The sequence below is a fragment of the Choloepus didactylus genome, chromosome 16 (genome assembly GCF_015220235.1).
Source record: "Choloepus didactylus isolate mChoDid1 chromosome 16, mChoDid1.pri, whole genome shotgun sequence".
In the NCBI taxonomy this organism is placed as follows: domain Eukaryota; kingdom Metazoa; phylum Chordata; class Mammalia; order Pilosa; family Megalonychidae; genus Choloepus; species Choloepus didactylus.
The window spans coordinates 35,927,852-35,952,139 of record NC_051322.1 but is presented as its reverse complement, the minus strand read 5'-3'; the positions used below and the strand labels follow the sequence as shown (position 1 = coordinate 35,952,139).

Sequence of the window (24,288 nt, the reverse complement as noted above, 5' to 3'; positions counted from 1 at the left end):
TGCTGGGGAGGTAGAGGGGGATGAATAGTGAGCAGATAAGAGTTTCAGAACTCTGTCAGCTTGGAAAAAATGTTTCCCTGATCCAACTTATCTTTTCCCATTAAAATACTCCCTTTCATGTATGACACTTTGTTCTTTTAAAAAAATCTTCCTATCACAACCGCCCCCTTGATTCTTCTTTGGAGGGAGGCCTGATAAGCATTTTATCCCCATTCAGAAGGGGACACATAGGAAGGGGACATGCTGAGTTGCTTGAAATAACACAAGTTGGTGGCAGACCTGGGCCCAGACAGCTGTGGTAACGTCTGAAGGGCCTCACACCTGAAGTGACAAGATCTGGTTTGGATCCTGTCTCCGCTTCTTCCCAGCTACATGACCCCAGGCAAGTTGCTTAACCTCCTAGAGCCTCAGTAACCTAACCAGTAAAATAGGGATAAAGATTCTTACCCTGCCCACTTCACAGGGCTTGGGGCTAGTGAGGGTTACTTAACACTGGCTTATTTCTGTAATTGAACTCGTGGAGGGTTTCACATGGCCTTCTGGAAACCGATGCCTGGGATTATTGTCACCATAGCCCAGAGAATAAGACTTCCTTGGTATGACTAGAAATGCCTACAGGGGGCCCTTGTGTTCTAACACTGTCAGGGAATAGTTGTTTTCTGCTCTTGGGTTAATTCATGGCAATTTTTTTTTAAAAGTCAGGTGAATTATTAGATGCCTCCTATGCCACACGTATATCGAGACTCAAAGTCACAAACGATTTCCAATTTGGACTCAAGGATGTATTGGCGCTCGGGAATGAATAAAGAGGAAAGAAGGGAAAAGACATGGGGACACACAGAAGGTGGGGGTGAAGGGCTGAGAGAGCAGGGCTAAAGGTGTTCATTCGTGATCCCCAGTGGCTGAGCAGTGACATTCAGGAGAGAGATTCCTGGCCTTTCTAAAGGAGAGAGCTGATAGCAGGATTGCTTCAGTCCCTGCAAATCCAGGAAATCCCCCCAGCCTTAGGAAAGTTTTTCCTAGTCCATTTGCTCCCTGACTCTTCTGTGCCCCGCTTCTTACCCTTGCCCCTGAGATCTGCCTAACCCTGCCCAGCAGCCTGTACCAGGCACCTGGCAATGTTCTCTGAGTGAATTCCCTTTTATGCAACACACCCAGGCCTCTGCTCCTGTCAGACTGGTTTCCTTACTGACCCTGGGCACCTGCCCGCCTCAGCTCAGCTCTCTGTGCCACCATCTTCGTTCTGGAAGGTGGCCTTTTATCCAGTGCGCCTACCTCCTAGGGCGTCCAGTGCCACCCACCCTCCTCAGTGGAGACTTGCTAATCTCTCTGGACCAGCTTCAGCGCCTGCTACCACATTCCAAGAGCACTTGGGGTCTAAAGCACACACTTGGCAACCAGCTCAGGCTGCTTTGCTCTGTGCTGCTCCTTACCTTCCCAGGCTCTGATCTCTTGAAGAAAGGGACCAAGTTTTTTCCCACAGTGCCTTGCACCTGCTTATGAATGATTTTTGTTGTATGAATGAATTACAGAAATTGTGTACAGAAAAAATATTAAACATAAATGTTGTTTGAGGTGTGCTAGAGCTCTGCAATATGAAGCAACACTGTGAGGACTTCTTAGACAAAATGAGTAATAACCACTTAGGTTAATGGCTTTTTATGTTTTTGGCTATCTTTCAGGGGCAATCACCCAATCTCAGTTTCTACCTCAAAGCCTAAGAGTTAATGAAGTTTTACCCCATGCAGTCTTTTCAGTCACTGATTCATTAATTCATTCAGTCATCAAATATTTATTAAGTGCCTACTAGAGTCTCATTGACACTCTAGCACACACTGCTCTCGACTCTGTCTGAAAATTTCAATTGCATTTTTTTGTCCACCACGCTCATTTTGGCACTTAACCATGCAATCTTCTTTGTTATTTAAGTCCAAGTGCTTCCCCACTCCTCAGTGATGAGTGAGCCTTGCCATAATAGAAAAGAGAGAAGGCCGAGAAAGCCACTCAGAGAGGAAAGTTCCAGGGAGAGGATAGAGAGCCAGGCTGCAGCCTGGGTCTGCCACCTACCAGCTTACGATATATAGGACAAGTTGCATTGTCTTTCTACTCCTTAGCTTGACTCGTCACAAAGTGAAAGCCTTTGTTGATGTGGGAGGTCCCGCCCAGAAATGAAATTCTATGACTCTATAAGTAGAAGTGTCCCATGTAGTCTGATCTGCTCTCTTAACGCTCGAAGCTCCTTAAACCCCTTTAATGGTTCCCCAACAGCCATGCAGATCAACACACTGATGATTAGTGCACTTCAGTAGATGTTTGATGTGGGTAAAAGAGTTAAGGTTGAGAAAGGTGGTACCCTGAGGTGCCTGGGATCAGGAGAAGCTTCCTAGTTAGAACAGGAGAGCCAGACTTGGAGGGCACAGATGGGGAGAGGATACAGCGAGCTAAGTGTGAAGAAATACCAGACAGTGATGTGGAAGGAACAAAGGAATTGAAATCTCTACGTCTTTTTGAAGGCTGGCCCTTGTTGGTGAATAATTGAAGACAAGGGAGATGGCAAAGGCAAAGATAGCATCTGGAAAATCCAGAATATATTCTTGATCTGGGCTTTGCTACAACTTCCTGTGCCCAGGAGGCACCTGGAGTCTCCACAGTGGATACTTTATTGATCTTGTGGATCTAAGGGGCTGGGTGTCATTTCCCCAGGTGGATTCTAAAGGGCATGAGGGCTGGGGTGGTGCCTGTGCTCCGGGGGTGTCCTCTCAGTCCCGACAGCATCTGGTCTGTCCTGCCACAGCTTGTGTTCAGTAAGGGGAGGCAGGCTGGTGGGTTGGTCGCATGCACTGTGAGATCAGAGGGAGTGCCCCACAGTCGATCATTCGGATTGGGGTGGGATCAGGATAGTTGGGCTTTTACCTGAGGCCTTGTGGAAGCTCAATGGGAATTCTGACCTACTCAGGAACCCCTGTTTTGATATTTAGGAAGAAAAGGGCTCTGCAGGCTGCAGGACCTAGAGAAGGATTTGGGATGGGGATTTAGAAAAAGGAAAAAAAATAAATAAATATAAATAAAAATAAAAGGAAGCAATACTGTTAACCAAACTAGGTGAAAAGAAATTTCTTCATTATCCCTTCTGTTTGACAAGGATTCTCAGTTCTGTCAACAGAAAGGAGCTGCTCGAGGTTTGGCCTCGGGGTGGGATGGGAGAAACGTGGAGGCTGCGGTGGAGAGGCTGAATTTGATGGACCCTACACAGTGGACTGAGAGTGCTCACTGAAAAGATTTGGGGTACCCATGTGCTTGTGGGGCGGCACGTCCGGTGCAGTTGTTGGTGACTGTGTCTATGACCTATGGTTATTTGAGCAATGAGAACTTTGATTTTTTTAAACAAGTATTGATTAATAATAGTGGCTAAAAAGGATGATTTGAAGTGAAAGCCCTGCAGGCCTTCGTTCTGCTCATTTCTCTGCACTCGGGAGCTCGATTACAATTGGTTTTTTGATCTACAAATATTTATTGAAGTCTCAGCACTGTGGCTTGTGTGAGGAATTAAGCCTGGGAAAGGGCTGGTATGAGATGTGGCTTTTGCCCTTGGAGAGTAGGCAGTATGTGAGAGGCATGCTTAGTTTAAATAGAAAACATCTATCTGCAGCCAAAGTGGGAATATAATCCAAAGTGGAATTATGCTATTTACATGATCAGGGTTGTTGTGCAGGCAGGGAGGGCTTCAAGAAGAAAGTGTTCCTGGGTTTGATGGAGTGGAAAAAGGGATAGGGTAACTTTGGTACTGGAGCAGAGGTGGGACAGAGTTCAGCTATGAATTTGGAATTGCCACAGTGAAACGAATGCTGATTGTGAACATGTGGTGTGTCGGCCAAAAGCTGAGCTGCCCTGAAGATGAAGGTCCAGCTGGCCCATCCTGAAGGCCAGATCCCCAAAGCAGGCACCTGCTAGTCTGAGGTCTTCTGTTCGTAGAGAGAAGGAGAGAACTCAGGGCCATCTAAGTTAGACCTGCTGTACTTATCCAGGGTCTTAATTCAAACTCCTCGACTCAGCGACCCTTTTGGTTCAGCAGAATTGGTTTGCTCATTGACATTTAGATATGAGTGTGACCAGATGCTGATGGATGCTGGAGGAAAGCAGAAGAAAGAGAAGACACAGTCTCTGTCCTCTGTCTCCCTGAGCTGAGATAGGAGCCAGCACCATAGCTTTCGGAGTGCAGGGAGAGTGGGCTGAGAGCAGACCTGAGGAGCAGGAGGTTGTGCTACTCAAGAGGACAGCTACATAGACCAGTTGAGAGAACCCCAACATCTGTCTGCCATGTCCACCCTTACGTCCTCTCAGCCACCACCTCTTTGGTCCTGGGTTTGAAAAAGTTATCTTTAGAACAAAAAATTAGACCACCTGTAAGCAAAGCATAGCATTGTAATGCGGATCAACTGTTATAGGGAACATAAAAGCTTTCTGATACCAGTACTTACCTCCATGAGCTTAGTATGTATTTGGAGAGAGATATATACAAGTTTCAGTAACAATGCAATGTTTCAATGAGCATTCAAGATAGCTAGAGGAGAAATATGAAAGTGAACTGATATTTGTTTAACCCTCTGGTGTGCCTAGCATCTCCCTTGTGGCAGAAACATAATTATGTAAGTGTTGACTTACACTTTATGTTCAAATGACAATAAGCAAAGCTCATTGCTGAATCGGATGGTGGAGAAGTCAAGGAATTTGAATTGAGACTGGTTAGAAAGTGGGGTCAAATGTGGAGACCTTGAAAGAAAGACTAAGGATTTATTATCTGTTTGACCATTTGATTTAGCCCCATTGCCTTTAGATAAATTTATCTTTTTTATCCCCAGTTTACAAATGGATGGCAAAAGACCAGAGTGTAAGTGGTCACTAATGCTGGATATTTGCAGGTCGGTGGCATTACAGTTTAATGGGGAGCAGATGGCGTTTGAAGTCAGACAGAGTTACCTCTGAAATTTCAACAAATCTTTCCACTTCAGTTTTCTCATCTGTAAAATGGGCACATCTTAGAGTAAAATATGTTAAGGAATTTAAAACACCTGTTATATACCAGATGCAGGACAGCTGCATCCTTTTCTTTACCAAGTGGAAGCTTCTTACCTGCTCACCACACTTAACCTTTTTTGGTGCCATTCTGCAACTATTATTTACTTTATTCCTTGTAAGGTCCTGTGAAGAGAATATGAAAGGCAGGTGAGAAAACCGCTGCCTGAGAGTCTTGGTGATATGGTAGGTGAGGTGGTAACGGGTTTTAAAGCTCATACATGTAGAGGCATCTGTGCGCGTTTGGTAAAAAGCTGGCATTACTTTGTATTTTGGGGACATCATGATGTAAAAGTAAGAGCATGGCCTTTGGAATCATATAAGCCTGGATTTGATTGTGGATCTGCCTTTGTTTTCACATCTGTAAAATGAGGCTAGGATTTTCTGTATCTATGTCTATATATCTCTATCTCTTTCTCTGTCTGTATCTGTATCTGTATCTGTATCTGTATCTGTGAGCATACTTCCTGTCCAAGGAGTAGAGAGATCCACTTGGTAAAGAATAATGACCATAAAGGGCTCAGCACAAGCTGTGGGCTCTGTTTACCTCCTTTTTCCCTGCAAGCCTGTGCCCCCCTTGACTGCACAGAGAAACACAGGCAGCAAGTGTGTGAAAGCCAGGGTCTGACCTGGAATTCGAGGACTGGCCCAGCCGTCTCAGGAGAGATTCTCTACCGGGAGCCAGGACCCAGTGCTCATGCTGTTGTGTTGTGTTATTGGTTCCCAGAGGAGACACTATTTCTGTAGCTAGAGATGGAACCTTGGTTACTAAATAGTGTACCTGGCCTCAAAAGTTTTGCTCTGTTGCCTCCCTGTGGAGCTGCAGAACCGGTGGGATCTGAGAAAGATGGGAAGGCACTAGCCCTGCCTTGCAAGGGTGTCTCTTTGCCAAGGTGGGGAGACAGGCTCAGCATCTGAGAATGTCAGAGCTGAAAGAGGGCAAAGAGCTCACCTCTTCCCACCCCCTCACTCTATAGATGCAGATGGGGAGACCCGGGGAGGAAAAGGAACTTTCCCAAGGGTACCGGGCTCTAAATGACAGAGCAGGGACTTGAATCTTGATTTCTGATTGAACCCAGTGCATTTCCTCCATTTGACAAACTGAGAAAGAGAGAAAAACAGGACTCAAACCAGAACAAAAGGCTAAAGTTAGTAGGTGCAAATTAAACCACTTGTATGTGCTTCTCATTACATCGGGAGATGGAGGAGGTTGGTCTCCGACCCTTGTTCCTCAGGGCTTGACTTGGGAACTGTGATGAGAAGGTAACCCTTAGAAAAATGACAGCTTGGGTGACACAGACTATGAGAGTAAATCAAATTTCACAAGAAAATTGAGCACATACTAAGTTGATCCCCACATGCTCTTTCATAAATACTACCTTGTTTAATCTTCAGTTATTTCTCAAAACAACCCTTGAGGTAGGATTTTTACCCAATTTTCAAATGAGGCTTGAACAGATTAAATACATTTTTCAAGAGCACACAGTTACTAAGTGGGAAAGAGAGGCTGAGGACTCTAAACCTGTGCCATCAAATCAGTGCTACTTCCATTCTTCTTTTGAAGAGGAAACGTGGCACGGCACTTGTGAACATAGGGGGTGTGTTCCCTGGGCTGCTAGCTGTGATGGAGACCCACTCCCAGCGCCGCACCTTCCTCATGGAGCTCCCGATCTAGTGGGAGTGAGTGGCAGAAAGACAAAACATTGCCACTCAGTTTGCCAAATGCTCTGATAGCACAATGCCCAGGAAAGTGAGAGCAAGACCAATCATGAGTGAGTATTTGTGTGTGTGTCAGTGTGGGTATGTACACACTCAAGGGGGCAAGGGGTAGGAAATGAGAGTCCTGCTGGTCTTTCTGTAGGAGGTGGAACTTGAGCCAATTGTTGAAGGGTGACTTAGAGTTGAATCAAGTGGAGAAAGGGGAGAGGGAGGCTGGCAGAGGAACTAGCAGGGACTCTGACATGATCACTTGCCTCGGGGGGCTTGGGGGAGCTGCACGTGGTGAGATGCAGGACGCAGGGCATGCAGCTCAAAGGAGGTAAACTGAGAGCAGGATCATACACACAGGGTTGTCATATAAAAAAGACACTGAGTCAGAGCTTCATCCTCTGCTGGGGACTGTCCGTTATTTGGGGTGCCAGAGAAGCATGGGTGCAGAGCTGCCTTTGCCATGGTGATTGAGTGCTGGAAAACAGGGCCCAGATCAATTAAACTGGTGTTTATGGGGCACTTACTCTGGGTGTTTCTACAGCAAGAGGGATTTCAGAGACACATCATTCAGAGTCGTAGGCACCTGAGTCAGATGGCTTCTGGCTGGCCTTCGACCCATCCTCTCATTCCGTAGTCACTTAACAAATAATTTGGGGTCTCTCTCCATGTGTCAAGAGCTGTGCCAGGCCCTGGTATACAAAGTGAGCAAAGCAGACACAGCTTTCCTGCCACAGATTACTGTCTAGTTGTGTGTGTGTTGTGAGTGAAACTCAGTGGCTTAATTATTTCATCATAAAATTAATGAATGCTAGCAGAGAAACATCCTGTGTTTTAGCAACACAAATCTGGGAGTTCTCATCTGATTTGCAAACTCAGGGAAGATTTTCCTGCAGAAGTGGCATATGACCTGAGCCTGAAGGATGAAGAAAAGTTACAGGTGCATGTGTGCAAAGTACCTCAAGTAGAGAAGCCACTTCTGACTCTCCACCTAAATACCTTAGAAAATATAAAGAAGGATGAAAACTCAACCACCCCAAAACCAAAGTTAGACATTCACTCTCTTGCTAGAATCTGAGAAGAAATTCTTATGACTATAGGCTGAAGGGCTGAGATTGAAAATACAATTGCTTGCCTCTGTAATCAGACAGGACAATACCCCATCCTTTCAGGCTATCTGCCCCTTCAGTTCAGAAACCAATTGTTTCTGTCAACCAGAAAAATAGGCAGTCTTGAGGTGCACTGTATGGGCAGTTTTCAGAAGATAGCTGAAGACTGTCTGCCCCCTAATATCATTCTGTGTAATCTCAAAGGCTGGAGCTCTCAGAAAACGAACAGACAAGACTGGGGAAGGAGGTTTGGGAGGACAGGCAGTCAGGCATTGACTTCTGGGCAGAGGTATTTCTTCAAGCAATGTTTTGAAGTAGATATTAAGTGTCCCCCTTGTCACAGCATACATTAGGAATTTTAGCTGGGTAGCATTTCCAAGAATCCAGTAGAAGAATCCCCTCTTAGTCCACGAAATCAATGGTAGATGGATGTCTACTGTCAGTGCTATTCTAGTAAGTGTTTAATGCCTGGCACTCTGGAATTAAAAAACAAAACAAAACAAAAACATACAAGCAAAAACAAAACAAACAACAACAACAAACCATAGAAGGCCTGATTTGGAATGCTTGCTGATTCCTGTGGTGTAAATACTCCTACCATGGCCAATTTCAGCTACAAACTTGAAGCCACAGGCAGTAGAGTTGGAGAGAGCTGTGCACAATGGGCTCCCATGAGCCCAGGTGGGCTGACTACAGCCCACCACCTTACTGTTCACTAAGAACCAAGACGATAGCTGAGGTAACAGCAGCTCTAGTTGGAGAATTCCATTAGCTTCAAGATGGATGGAAGGTAAAGTCAAGTAGTCTAGTACCTTCTCTGTAGGCCAAGACTACTTCTGTGTAAGTCTCTCTTCAAAAGAGTGTGAATAAAGAGAAAGAATCCAACATGAGAACTTAGGGAGAAAAGACTCACAACAAGGGAAAGGGAATAATATCCTGAAAAATATTCACTACAAAAGCAACATAAGAAATTTAGAAAGCTAATTCACATCTGCAATGAAACAGTAGCAAAAAGAAACAAAGAGGGAGCATGCTGAGATGAAAGGACATCAAAAGCAGCTGAAAGAAGGATGAGTAAAGTAAAGCAAGATTACAGGGAAACATAATGTGGAATCGAATTAAAAATCCACAATAATGTCATAAAGGCAAAAGGGAATGGGGAAAAATAAATTGGTATTATGAAGGACAAATTAGGTTATCCTCTTCCAGAATGCAAAGAAAAGAGATAGAAACAGTGGTAGAGAAAATGGTAGAAATTCAGAGCAGAGATGAGAGTTCTAAACTAAGAATGACAGGGAAGACTGAAAAAAAAAAGACCAGGACCAAAGAATGGAGGAAATAACTGAGAATAATTGAAGGGTGCATTCTTGAACTATAAAGAACCTGCATCTGCAGATCCAAAAGGCTTGTGACAAAATCAAGATCCACACTACACACATTTTGTCATTAAAAATTACTAACATATCAAGAAAGAAAACCTTCAATTACACTGGCATAAAACAAGTTGCCTACAAAAAAAAAAAAAAAAAAAAAGGCAAAAACAAAACAAAACAAAACAAAACAAAACCAGATCAGGTTCTATTTTCTCTTCTATTTATATGCTATAAGACATTCTACAGAGTTTTGAGAGGAAAAGGTTCTGACCTAAGAATTATATAGTGAGCCTAGAGTCTTTTACATGTAAAAGTGAAAGAAGAGCTTGGCATCAAGGGAGTTTGAAAAGTATAGGATAAAGGTGGATGGAGGAGTGAGGAAGAGGACTCTTCCTATAGTTATCATTTGCCTATAAGACCCTGTGAGGTTCATGCATTATTTTTTTTTTTTTTTAATTTTTACCATGAGCATGGAGTTCTACTATTTTTAAAAAAAGATTTTAAAAACGTAACCTCATGAGGTAGACCAGGAAGACACCACTCATTTTTTCTGTTTTGTTGATGAGACACAGAGGCTGAAAAAGAGCTTATGAGGGTTTCCAAGTGGCAGAACTAGGTCAAGAATCCACATCTTTTGGCTTCTGATGACTTTGCTCAGTGAGGGCTCTAACAGTTTTACCATATTCTCTCTTGTACAAGCAAGGATCAGGGTGACGATGGACTTCACGGGGTGCTGCCACTGAGGCAAAGCAGACAGGAAAGGTGGATGATGCTGGGAAGTCAGGCTTGCGCCGGTTTGCTCATTTATTAATTCACTCAATCAATTTATGCTTTAGGCACCGTGCTAGGTCTTGGGATTGCGTGGATGAATGAAATGTGATTGATGCCTATTCTCAAGAGACTCAGGGCACTACTGTAAGGGAGAAGTACCTTGAAGTACAGGAAAGTACCCTGGGGGAAAGGTAGGGATAAGGGCATAGCCCAGGCAAAGCCTAAGAAACTGATTGTCAGATTCCAGCCATCTCAGAACCATCTGGAGGGCTTGTTAACACCCGGAGTCCTGATTGGGCAGGTCTGGGAGACTCCAGAGTGCATTTCCGGGGGCTCCCAGGTGCTGATGCTGATGCTTCGGTCCTGGCCTAAGGAGAGAAGCAGAGAAGCAAGGTCAGGGAGTTGGCCTTTTTGTATGCGGATTGCAAGATGCTTAAGAGTTCACCGGGAGGGTGGAGAATATATTTTAGACTAGGAACAAGTTTTCTGCACTTTTGAGGACCATTTGGGTTTTGAGACACATACAGCTTTACAGGATTCACCTGGTCACACAGAGAACTCATTTCTCAGGTTCATACCATCCACTTTGGAATTTCTGCATCAGGCTATGACTGCAGCGTAAAATTTCTGCAAAGTATTTAATGTGGAAGCGAACTTGGTCCCACCCCATAGATGGCTGAGGTAAGTATGGGAGATGTAAAGTGGCTTGTCTGGTATCTCACTGCCTGTGAACTGCAGAGCCAAGATTAGAGAGTGAGTTTCTGGATCCTTGTTCCAGTGTTCTCTCCGTGTACCCTGCTGCCCCCTCCTTCTTGCTCCTCTGGGGCCTGCTAGGTAGTTCTTCCCAAGCAAGTTTTATTGTCCAGTGCCACCCCCCCACCCCCTGCCCCAAGTCCTGCAGGCAGCCACAGAAAGGGTTAACTTTTGGTGACTTGGAGGTGTGATTCAAGTACAGAGTGTCCATTGTGTGCCTGCCCCCTCTGGAGGAGTCTGTGACCGCTGGAATGTGACAAGGCGAAAAGTTTTCACCTTGCAGTGGCTTCCTCTCCTCTGTGCATGCGTGAATGCTTATGTGTGTGCTCATGTGGGTGTGTTGGTGGGGATGGGGTAGCAGAGGTAGGGGATGTGCATTCCCAAGAGGACCCACAGTTGTGTCCAAGATCACCATGAAGATTTAGCTGTGAATTTCAGGTGGCAGGTAGGTGCTGGGGAGCAGGTCAGAGGAGCACAGCAGCTTTTTGCACTGTTGAAGTAAACAGACTGGTTGGGTTTCTTTGCTGTTTGCTCCTGAAAGCTTCTTTTTATTTTTTTCTAATGTGATGGTTGCACGTGGACATGTGGGACTGGATTATAATTCTCAGAAGAGGCAGCAAATTTCGCAGGGACTGCCTGAGTGGGTGGAGCTGCAGTTGGAGTAGTTTGAACCAAAGGACTCTGAAGAGCTGTCAAGGGGCTAATTCATTTCCATTCAAAAAGAACAACTTGAAATTCTCCAAGTGCCAACCCTGCAACTTGGTGCTGAAAGGATTGTAAGACTTGTACAACCACAGTCCGCCTCTGCCTGAAACTGATTTGCAACTGAGTTAGGAAAATAAGATTTGTGTGCTTGAAACTACTAGAAGACAATGTAAGAGTAGCATCTAGCGGCAAAATATACAGCCGAGTGCAAGGTACATCAGGCCAGGTGCTGAGTGTTGAGGTCCAGAGTTTACAAAATGTCGCCATGGAGAAGCAAAGACTCGGGCATGACCTTGAACGATGGGAAGACATGGGATCTGTATGTTCATTTGTTTATTCATTCCTTCATGCCACCAACATTAGGAGATTGCTGATTGTGTGTCAGGCCTTGCACAAATCAGTGGAGTGGGATATAAGAAAAGATTTCATAAAAATACCACATCAGATGGAATTCCGTGTGAGAAATGCTGTTGCAGAGACTGGTTTGACTTGAGTAGAGGATGCAGATTGGCCACTAAGTAGCGGATTGGCCACGAAGTAGCCTAAGACTGGATTCTTAAGGTGGGACCAGTTCAGAGAGTCTGGAGTTGGTGTGTTTCTGAAGATTGGAATTATTCGAAACATTGCTGTTCCTCTCTAGTATCAGTCATGTCGTGTTCATCCTTTAGGCCCTCAGGGAACAGGGATCAAATTTTAGCTGAGCCTCCTTTGAGATGCACCCCCCATTCCAATATCAAATTCCCTCGATTTATCCCTCATATTGCATGCCAGAATTATCTTCCTAAAGCACAACTTTGAAGGTGGTCCTTCCCTCCTGACATTCCTTAAATGGCTTCCCATTACCTGTAAGATCCGATCCACACTTATTAGTGTGGCATCGTGGACCTCTATGATCTGCTCTAACCTTTATTTCTGGCCATACCTTTCATCAGTCCTCACTATGTATCACTTCTCCTAGCCAAATCCCACCTGCTCTTTCCTGAATGTGCCCTGCTCACTCTGCCCCACGCTTTGCCTCATGCTGTTCCCTCTGTCTGCCATGTCTTTCCACTCTGCCTATTGAAACCCATCCAGGTCAAAGCCATGGCCTCTGCTCTCCTTGTAGCCTCCTGTGTAGTTTTCTAGCCATCTAAATGCGGAAAACAGTTTCTCTTCCCTTTGTTTCTGTCCTTTACTGTAGTACATAAAAAATTCTCTCTTTTTAGTGTTATTTTTCAAATATCTCTTCAAGAATGTAACCTCCTTGAGGAAAGAGATTGTATTTTCATTATATCTTAAGATATTGACCTGGAGAGAGCTGAAAAAAATGTTGTATTTTCATTTTTTTGTGGATCTCATATGACTTTAGTTTTGAGTATTAGAGCTTTGTCTTCTATATCAGTTAATGATTAGTACAGTTAAATATAAGAAATTCTGAAGTGAGTCATTTTAATAGCAGTAATTTCTTAATATTAATAATATACCCACTTCATACCACCATCTATTTTTCTGAAGTTTCAATTTCATCTTCTTTTTTCTCACCATAGAACTTGCAGTATGCATTGGCCTACTCAGGTTCAAAGGTCCAAGTGGATTTAGTTTAGGAACGAACCTCTTTGGGAGAATATGTCTCACCTTTTGCCCTGACCCAAGAATAACTATATAAGTAGGAACCAGGGAATTCAAATGTAGAATTGGTGATTGCTGCCAGATGAAGTAAACCATTGAACACTACAGTGATAAGAAAACATGGCTTTCAGTTTGTATGTATCTGGGGTACAAGCTGAGAAGAACCTACTGATGAGCTTGATGAGCAGGAGATGTTCTAAGCCTCTTGACATCTCTGACAGCTAGTGTGATCCCTGAAACTAGTGGACTTGAATATGACTTTCAGAAAATTACTTATGGTTTTGGGAAGGTAGGCAGATCATTATAGATGAGACAAAGCATCTTACAAGTAGAAACAACAACAACAACAACAACAACAACAACAAATCCCATCAGATGTCATCTGATGTAGCTGCCCTCCATCCCTCCCAAACGGGGACTTTGGCCCTTCTGTAGTTTGGGCCACAGGTGGTTCAGTGTTTGATCATCAGCTTCAGTTAAGATGCTGTCTCCCTCACTAGGGCAGCCTGTTTTCCTCCTGAAATGCTGTATACATCGGATTTCCCCTTAAGCAAAAGCTGTTGTAAATGTGTCTTTCTGCAGGGCTGAGCAGTTTCCAGGATCCCAGTGTGTTGCTGGGCGCCTCCGGGGAGCAGGGTCCACGTTGCACCCGCTGGCTGGAAGTGTGCTGACTCTGCAGGGAGAGAACGCACACCCTGTCTTCAGGTTCCCAGTCCTTGGTTGCTCCGATCGCATCTTTGCCGGCACTGTTGGGCATTTTCCGATGGGCATGTTTGCTATTCAATTCTTTACGCTGATGGGCAAGAGGTAGAAAACCGAGTCGTGCAATAATGCATTTATTTTGTTGAGAAACGGGGTGTTGAGCCACCTAAGAAGGCGTGAGTGATGTGACCTACTGCCTGAGGAAGGAAGGAGATGATGTCTTGAGGTTTTGTGCAGCCCCAGGGCTCTGTTTCCCCTTGAGAGTGAGCATTTTGGGCTTCTTTTTGGGCTTTGAAAATGATGAGTGTGAAATTGGGGCTATAGAGCGCACGTGCTGGGGGAAAGGGTAAAGGGTAGTTTAGCTGATCCTGCGATGATTCAGAGTCTGACAGGTTTTTCTCTGTTCCTCTGGGAACAAGGCAGAGCTGAAGATCCCGGGGTGGTTCCTGACACCTTCAAAGCCTTCAAAATGCTCTCAGTCTTTCTTTTTTGTTGTTACATAGTCATAATGCAACTTTACAGAACCAGAAAGGGAATTGAAACTGTCTGGAATGGCTATTTTTATCTAAATAATTTATCACAATTAAATATCTTTTTTTGTGTCAATGGAAACCTTTTTAGATTTTGTTTTGTATTAATCATCCTGGTATAAATGATTTCCCACTGAATTCTTTTTGTTTCATTTTTCAAGCCTTGCCCCTAAGCTTTGCATCTGTTTTAAGAAATAAAGGGAAGACTTTTGTGTACTTGCAGTAATTCACAATGAAAAATGAAAAAGAAAGAAAGGTCAAGAGGTCAGCTAAATGTCCTTCCTTCAAGAGTATGGAGAGAGTGCTCAGGCGTTGTTTTCAGCTTTGCAAACTGTTCTTCACATGTGAGAGGGAAGTGGTGCAAGAAGTCCACCAAATGCAGCTCCCACAGACCTGATCATTAGCACTTCAGCCTTCCTTTTTGTCATGGTTTTGATGGTGACTCAGCCTGCCGTGGCTTCAGTCTGAGAAACCTCTATCTGTTTCTGGCTTGCTCTTCTTGTCTTTATACTTGAGGCTTGCAGACAAAAAAAAAAAAAAAAAAAATTAATAATTATCCATTATGAAGGTGAGTGTGTGTGCATGTGTGTTGTGTGTGCAAGGGTGTTGTGTTTCCCCCTTTGCTCCAGTATATTCTGATCTTGGGATGTGCACCTGCTGGTTTGATTTCTTTCCATCATTTTTTTCTAACGCTGTAGAGAAGTGGGAAGGGGCTTCTGGAACTTTGTGTTTCTTTAGGGGTTATTTTTTCCTCCCGCCATGGCTAATTAACTCTCTGCTTCTCAGTTGCAGATCTGACCACTTCTGAACTCCTCACCGTGTCTCCATCCCTGGGACTCTGAACCCAGCAGCTGGACCGATTTGTTTGTGGAATTTTGGGTGTCCTCTGTCTTTACCTTTCCGTTTCCCCTTCTCTCCTTCCCTGTCCTGAGAACTCCGGAAGACTATAAGACTGTCATGGAGTCCAGGGAAATCTTAAGCAGCTCCCGGCAAAGGGAGTCGGAATTCCTGCCCGTCTCTTCAGCCAAGGCCCCGGCTGCACCCAGCTGTGCAGGAGAACCCTTGCTGCCTGCTCCAGGAGCTGGGAAGGGGATCCCAGTGGGCGGAGAACGCATGGAGCCAGAGGAGGAGGATGAACTGGGCTCAGGGCGGGATGTGGATTCTAACTCCAATGCAGACAGTGAGAAATGGGTGGCAGGAGATGGCCTGGAAGAGCAGGAGTTTTCCATCAAGGAGGCCAACTTCACAGAGGGGAGTCTGAAGCTGAAGATTCAGACCACGAAGCGGGCCAAGAAACCCCCAAAGAACCTGGAGAACTATATCTGCCCACCTGAGATCAAGATTACCATCAAACAATCTGGGGACCAGAAGCTGTCCCGTGCTGGGAAAAACAGCAAAGCTACGAAGGAAGAGGACAGAAACCACTCCAAAAAGAAGGTAGGGAACCCTGTCTCGTAGGTTTTTTGTTGATTTGTATTTGCAGTTTTATCCTTAACTTTTTAGGGTCTGTTTGCTTATTGCTTATGTACTTCTGAAATGCTGATATCCTTGATGGAGTATTTAGGGCCTGTAATTTCACAGCCTCTAGCAGAAATGCCTCAGATGTACAATCTTGGTATATGCATAATTTAGTATCCCTTCTATCCACAAGAAAAAAATAGCTTCTAGAATGGTAATTCTGGAGGAGTTCCTATTTATTGTACAGTGGCCAGTGGCTGGGTCAGCTCTGGTTAGGCTGTAACCAAATTTTGAGTTTTTTGCTTTAATATTGTTATCTGTTCTCATAGTCAAGAGTGGGATGTTGGAAAGTTTTGGTTAATCGGAACCATCATGTGCCTTTACAACCTCTTTTTCTAGTTTTGATCATTACTACTGTAAATCTTTCTAAGTTAGATGAGTCACTTAACTGAGTGAGCTCAGTCTTCAGGGCAACCGAGTCTTTGGCAGGGCAGGGAGTGTGGCATTGTGAAAGCCGGTGGTAAGCATTAGAACTGGAACTGGAGAAAGGAAAGGGGCAGGTGATAGGCCTTAATCTTTGTCTAATACATTGTAGGCTTTTAAGATTGGTTTTTGAATGAACTTGGTTGTTTGTCATTTTCCTCCTAGAAGTCAAATATAGGTGCAGAAGGCAGCTTTCTAGGTAATTGTTGGTATGGACTGATTCGGAATGAATGGGTCTAGGTTTCACTGTATTTATTTTCTATCATTGGGGGTTATGATGATCTCCAGTCCTGGCTTGGGTGTGGCACTGCCCTGGTCTAGATAGTTGTTGTTTCTAAGTATCTTTGGGGGTTAGGACTGACTTTGAAAGGAGTTTTTTTGTTTTCTTTTGTTAATAGAGTTTTAGGGTCCTTGGTTGTAGGTGTTAATCAGCGTCTCTGTCTTTCTCACTCACATCCAATCATTTGTTCGCTGTCTAGACATCCTAGATTAGCTAAAAAGGGCACAGGGGAATAAACTTCTTTCCTTTATAGCCCAGAGGTCATCTATAGCAGTTCTGTTGTTAGTGGCTTTTGAGCTTTGGGGCAGTCATTTTCCACAAAACCTCTAAGACTCATGACATTTCTTTAGGCTAGGGCTGAGGTTCTTCATGCTGGTGTTTTGGCTGATTTGTTGCATTTAAAAATTCAAAGACCTGGGCTAGGAGACTTTCCAGGATGACTAACTCCTCCTGGTTTTCCCAGGACTCTCTTAATTTTTTAAAACTGAACAACCTGCCCCTCAGTCTTGGATGAACTGGCACAGTTGGCCATCTTACTTTAACCTTTTGGAACGCAGAGTTACCTTTAGAAATTGGCTTGTTTTGCCAAAGCAAGAGGTGATGCTTTCCCCTGTCTCCCATTACAACTTTGTATTGATTTCTGGGTTCTCTGTGCATAAAACCAAAGTTTATCTTGATGCACAGGGAAACTTCTCAGATTTTTACAGGGCATCATCAGTTCCAATCAAGCACCACTTAGAAAGTGAAGCTTTGTTTGGGGTTGGGTCTCTTTAGCTTTGAAAATGAATGTATTTGTCTCTGGCCACTGACATGACCAGTTCTTTGTGTGTTGTTGGATTTTTGCGTGGGTGGGCAGACTTGAAATCTGTACTGTTTCCCTGCCATCAGACCTCTGCCAGGATTTGAGCAGCAGCCCACAGTTTTGGGTGTGCAAACTCAACTTCATTGCTGTAGGAAGAGGATTGTGCATCCTGATCGAGTGTCTCTTTACCTAAAGCCACTAGAATGTTCCCAAATAAAGCCTTCTGCCCATTGGAATGCCCAGAATAAAACTTTGGGATTTGTGACACAGGGATGCTTTCAAAACCGAGATGGGAATGGACCTCCATTCTCATATCTAAAATTCTCAGTATGGTCACTCTCACTTGTGGGCTTTATTTGGAAACAAACAAAGAGATGAAATAACTTAGTTGAATATGTGACTTGCCAAGTAAGTTTTTCTAAACCTCAGCAATTGGAGGGAGCAGAAAGGAAGGAGAAAGGCTGAAATTAAGTGCAGACTGCAGAATTATGCTGATGTTGGGAAGGGAGAACCCTACAACACTTTAAAATTGTTAGGCACTTGCTTTTTATTGTACTTCTTATTGTACTTCTTCATTCTTCTTGCATTTATTCATGCCCAGAGCTGTTACTTTCCAGAAAGGAATGAATAAAGTTATCAGCACTAGGTCTCGATCACTTGGTAGATAATAGAAATCTTCTCTGCTCTCTATTGGATTAGAATGTTAGCATCATTCTTCAATTCCTGTCATTTTGAAAATAGGGCAAAAGCAAGAACTGAAGTTGAGTTCAAGAATTGGAATTCTTTCCTACCACTTATATTGAAAAGTACAGTGAAATGAACTTGAAGAATTTACTTATTTGTGCAAATGTAAAGTACATGCTCAGGAACTTAGGAGAGGGGAAAGGGTGGGGATGGCATTTTGTAAGTAACAGATCAGTGTCTAAACCTGAAATCATGTTTTCTAGATCTTTTGTATGAGGCCAGCCACTCATGAAGAAGTGCAGACAAGTGTCCCCTGGGTATCAGACCCTGCACTTGGAGCTAAGTAGGAGAGCCTGTTGAGCTGTTCTTTGCACCCTGACTTGAGAATCACTTGAATATTTCTTAGGTCTTAGGCCAGGGGTTGGCAAACTACCGCCTGTGAGCCAAATCCAGCCTGCCCACCTGTTTTGGTACAGTTTGCAAGCTAAGAATGGTTTTGACATTTCTAAAGGGTTGAAAAAATTCAGAGGAAGACGACTAGTGCATGGCACATGAAAATTATATGAAACTGAAATTTCAGGGCCCATAAATGAAGTTTTATTGGAACACAGCCATGCCCATTTGTTTATATTTTGACTATGGCTTTCCCACTACAATAGTAGAGGTGAGTGGTTGTGCAATAGACTATATGGCCCTCTAAACCTAGAGAAGCTTTAGAATGGTCAGGGAATGTGGCACTTAAGTGGCAGACTTTCAGGGAATGTCTCACTGGCTTAAGGATGTATGGACTCCTCTAACCAGGTGACATGTCACCTTCCTTCCATATGAGAGAGAAACTGGAAATTGAGATGCTTTCCAGGAGAGGGTTTATGATGAATGGTTTCCATGAGGTGGGAGGGCAGCATTTGGTGGGACATAGAGGCTGAGGGGAGAACTCAGAACATATCTCAGGACCTCAGAACTATCCTTTGGACAGGCCTTGCTTTGCAGGTGGACTTCCTCAGTGTATCTTGTTCCTTATCAAGAGACCAGCACTGTTGCTTCTTAAACTTACTCAAGCGAGTGGAATAACAGCTTAAGCTTCCTCTAGCGCTCTTCTGGCTCATTTGATACAAACGATAGAGAAAGTGAGGATGAGGCTGTAGAAACAGTTTGAGTGCAACATGTGAGCATAAAAAATGCCAGCATTGACAGGGGTTTAAGGGGGCTCTCAGCTGGGCAGAGTTCAGCAGCTCTCCTCTTTCTTAAGGACTGTGGGAGTCAGGGACACCGTCAGATTCAACAGCAATAGGGGAGGGGAGTTCTAGATGAGCCCCATACAGTGACCTGGGTTGGGAGCTGTGGATTTGTGACTTTAGATCCAGGGTTTGACCTGGCCAGAGCCCCAGTTTCCTCATCTAAAGAGGAGATAATAGAGACAATATAATAGAGCCAATAATTTCCACATGATGGGACTCAATGGAAGATTTAGGGGAAAAATAGATAATTTACAGAGCACACAGAATAGTAATAGCTCCACTTATTGAGTACCTACTATGTGGGAGGCCATCTGCTAGCTGTTTCTCAGGTGTTCATTTTCTCTATTAGTCCTTGTAACAGTCCTGCCAGGTAGATATTATTATTTTACAGATGAGCAAACTGAGGCTCAGATTGCTGAAAAGTGACAGGGGCAGAAAGGGGCAGGATTGACCTTTGAAGCCAATTCTTTTAGATTCCAAAGCTGTATTCCAGTCCCTAAGCTACCACATTCTATAAAAGTCAATGACTGCTGGTAGGTAAGGATCTAGCACTGGGACCATTTCCTCCACAGTTTCCACATTAGCTTGGATGACAGGATCACAATCTGGCATGCTGTCATTAATTCTAAGTGTTCCAAGATGTTTGAGGGGGCTTTCAAAGACTCATGAGTTGAAGTCCTGTCTTTTTCTTTTCCTTTTGCTTTTGAATTTTATTTGCTTTTCACCAGAATATAACTTTTATTTCATTGGACCAAATTTTCTCACTGCCCCAGCTCTGTCTTATCAGGAGAACCTGTTTCCTCCAGTAGCAAGGACTTTGACCTCATATGGATCAGGCACCTGCCATGGCCCTAGAAACCTGCTCGGGATGTGTTCTTGGCAACCTCACCGAGACCATTAGAATATGTCCATGGGAGGATTCTGGGATTCTCTTCTGAGCACTGTAACCCTCTCTTGGGAAATTAAACAGGTCATGCAATTATTTATCTCCAAAAGCACCTTCTTTGTGCCAAACACAAACAAGTAAGGGTAGAAAAAGGTTTTTTAGGTGCTGTTGATGGAAAGCTAGGTTGGCATCAGGTTGCAGAGAGGAATGAATATCAAATAAATAAATGAGTTTGGATTCCATTTTGGAGGTGATAGGAGTGCTCTGCAGGCTTTGAACTGGGGAGAGGGGAGGGCTGGGGCCTGGGGAACAGAGGAAAGAGCTGCGGTGCAGAGAAGCTTAAAATGGGAGAGGTGAAAGGGGAGCCTTTTGGCATTGCAGAGCAGAGACTGCACTGCGGTTAGCCATTTCTTCTGGAGGGGGCTGAGAGGCACCTTCCTCTCTTGACTCTCTGTGGTTGTAGCAATTTGATATGTCACGTAGGCAAGGAGTTGCCTGTGGAGCAGGGGATGCAGGGCAGGAGTGAGAGGTGGTTTGCTTTGCCAAGGACCTGGGTTGCCTGATCTCTGTCCTCTGCATTCGTCATTCTCTTTCCTTCCACCCAGAAAGCCTTCCACCATTCTTGTGGGTCCAGTGTTCTCCCTCACCATCATTTTGCCCAGCACCTTCTCCTGTCACTCCCATTGCTGTATTCCTACCTTCTAGGGGTGTGGGCATATGGTGTTTTGAACTCCTGGGGGTACAAGTTTCTTCTTCCATAACACCCTCAGTCTGCCCAGGAAAGCATGTCTCACCAGCATTATTTAATTTATTTATTTTTTCTCTCCAAGATATATTTTTTTAAACAGCACATTCCTATTCATTCATTAGAGTGTCTGGAGATTTTGTTTGCTGATAGGTTTCTCTCTAGTTATTTTATAGCTCAAGTAGCATGGAGGGTGGTGAGTGACCTTTTCCCGAAGCATTTGTCTTCACAGGGCAATAGGTAACCTTTGACATCTTGGGCTAAAAGTGTGGGGGAGAGAACACTGGGCTTGGAGATGGGAGCCCTGGGCACTAGTTCTGCCTCTTTTATTAACAGTTTCAGCAAGAATGCTTTCCTTCCCCGGGTCTTGTTTCTGCATGTTAAAAGCAAAACAAAGCAAAACAAAATAAAAACAAAAATGGCTTTTGACCCTGGAAGGCTTATTTCTCTTGTAAAAACTGGAAACTTTCAGAGCCATTCTGTTTGACAGGGCAGATCTTTCCTTTCAAGAACACTGGTTAGTATAAATAGATTTTTGACCTCTCTTTGGACCCACTATTCCTTCACCACGTTGTTTCCTTTTCGCTCCAAATCCCACAAGCCCTAAAACCATGGGAGCAAGTGTCAGAGCTGAGCTTACAAACTGATGAGATTTACTAAACTTGAGTTCCATGAGGAGATTCTGGGACTATCTGTTCTTTCTTCTCCCTTCTTGTATTTTTCTTTTTTCTTCCTGTTTTTATGATACTCTGCACCGGGCTGGTCCGTTTCCTCTTGGTTTTGGTGTTCCTGTGATAGTTTCACTTTGGACTTCCTCAGGGAGAGTTCTTTGGTGAACTCCATGCTATTGAAGATAAATCTAGCAAAGCAACCCAGCAAGAAAACTGCTCTATTAGGATGGGTAGTCACTCATTCCATGATGTGTTAACTGTGAGCTCCCTACTTAAAATACCAGCTGAGGAATCAGGTATGTGTTCAGAAGACTCCCTGTCCAGAGGATGCCTTGGCACCCAGATCCCAATCCCAAGAATGGGCTGTCTCTGCTTCTGGCCTAAGAGAATCTGCACTGGAACATAGCTCTCCCACCCTATCCTTGCTTGCTTGCTCTGTATAACCTCAGGCAAGTTACTTAGCCTCTTGACATTCTTTCCTTACTAAATGAAAAGTGGAGATAATTGCAGCACCCCCTGCCCTTGGTGGTGGTGTCCTGAAGATTAAATGGACTGTCTTTTGGGTACTTGGCCCAGTGCCTCACTTAGTGTGTGTTACTGTGTTAAGACATCCAGTTCTTTCTGGCCACCCACGGGACCTCCCTGAGTCCAGGCCTAGCGGGGGGCATGCAGTCAGCTGCAGGGTCCTGGGTGGCTGGGTGGCTTGAGCTGTTTCAAAAGCTGTGCTCTTTAGACTGATCCCATTTAATATTGCTCATGACTGTTTGTGTTAGTTGGGGGTAGTGCCAGTGTCTTTATTTCTGATGCTTGCACAAAAGCATCTACTAGTGGAGCATATCATTAATGCTTTTTTTTTTTTTTTTTTTTTTTTTGTGGTAGGAAAGATTACCATGGGATTTATTTAGAGATGGTTTGAAAGTCTTTTATCTCAGTGGTCATTTATCTGCCAGATCAGTCTTACTGCTGAGCACAAAGGATGGCTCAAAATGAAAGTTTTAAACGGTGTCAAAGGACTCACCGAGTGGGATTCAGCTGGAGGCTACTCTCACTGCTGCTCTGCTTCCGGGATTTGCAGAGTTGGCCCCCTTTCTCCATCATTTCCATTTTACATCCTCAAAGAAGTCCCCTCTTCACTATGTTTCCAGTGACCTTCAGTCACATTTTTTTTTTTTTAATTTTAATGAAAAGCAAGGGAAACCGTCCTTGTTGTCCTTCCCTACCTCATCCTTTGAGTCTCTCAGTTCATGCAACTTGAAGTTATAAATGTCCAGCCTTCAAAACACAACAATGCAGAACATCCCAGGCCTCCCCAGACCGCATTGCTTATTTGCTTGACATGAGTGGCTTTAGTAGAGCAGCCAGGGCAGAGAATGTGGGGAAGTGTTGGGGTGGGGTGGGGGCGGGGGGTCCTCAGACCCTGGGCCAGGGGCCTGGATCAGGCTCTTGACTGCATTAGATATGGAAAGCAATCAGAGCGAGGCATCAAAGGCTTGCGTTTTAGGGGGAATGAAGAAAGAGAGTTTTGGTTTATTTATCCACAATAAACTAAAAACTCATGCAATAATTTGCATACAGTCAGACTGATCTGGGGAATGGGTTCGAACTTGCATGGTCGCCAGGCTGACTTGACTAGGAAGGTGGAGCGAAGGCTCCAGGCACCTGCATCTAGGAGAATCAGTGGCCAGAAAGAGAGGTTCAGTGCACTTTCAGTAGAGCCAGGACCCCAAGAGTACCACAGACGGATACAACCTACAAACGCCCATGCAGACCCTTAGTGTGCCACGTTGTACCAAGAGTGCAGAAGAGTCTGAATTATGTGCTGGCTCCTTGGAGCGGAAGGGGTGCAAGCTGAGACAGCCGTCCCAGTGTTTGGGAACACAGCCAACAAGAGCCCTGCCCTGGGGGAAGTTTGGGCTACATAACTTCTGGGGCTCCTTCCATCCTTCCATAGTGTTCCAGTGGATTTGCCCTATGAAGAAAAGGGGCCTCCCTCTATACCTCAAGTATGCGTTTCTGTCTGAAGTCCCAAGTTTTTTTTTATTTTGTGTATTCCTGCCTGCCCACCTCCCCAGAGCTAATTTCCCTCATCTTGCCTTCGCTCTGTGACCTCACCAGGGGAAACAATGGAGGCCTTTATTGATCTGAAAAGTCCAAGCGGTTCCCACCTTGGCTGCTGGCTTGTGAGGCCATCCGATAACCATCCTCAGTATCAAATGCAAGTTGCTTCAGTGTTTTCTAAACCTTGTTTATTGTGTTTTTCTCCCAGATCTTTCCCCCTGCCTCCCACAAGTTCCTAGTCACTGTCACAGTGGGGGATGGGAGGTGGTGGAGGAGGGGAGACTTCTCTAAGGGAGAGAGCCAGGCAGCAGCTCCGGCCCTCAAGTGGGCTACCTACCATGTCTCGCCGGTAAGAAGTAATCATTTGCAACGGTGAGTTTGCCTGGGAGTGTGGACAGCCTTTCATGCCAGGTCACTTAGTTCATTTGCTTAGTGCTGCTAATGACCAGCCAGCTCAGGAATTTCAGCAGTTTTCGTGATTAGCAGTTGCTTCCCAGGGCAGGTCAGGGTGTCATCCCTAGAGCTAAAGGGGATCTCTTTGTAGTGTTGAATTGTAATATCCATGATTTCTCCATCCTTGGTCTTTCTGGGGGGTTGGGGGGGTGGACAAAAGAGGTAGAAACTGATTTATTTGGGTTTGTAAATCTTACTT

The 24,288-nt window shown here is 44.5% G+C and overlaps 1 protein-coding gene across 3 annotated transcripts in view; it reads left to right on the top strand.

Annotated features, from left to right (window-relative positions):
* The window catches only part of SETBP1 (SET binding protein 1), a 368,501-nt gene that overhangs the window by 5,428 nt on the left and 338,785 nt on the right, over positions 1-24,288 (top strand). For 2 of the 3 annotated variants that reach the window (XM_037805702.1, XM_037805703.1), the window contains exon 2: positions 15,118-15,768. In XM_037805702.1, coding sequence (XP_037661630.1) covers positions 15,289-15,768 — 480 coding nt within the window. In that variant the 5' untranslated portion in view covers positions 15,118-15,288. The remainder of the gene's footprint in view (positions 1-15,117; positions 15,769-24,288) is intronic. The other variant, XM_037805704.1, reaches the window with a different exon arrangement.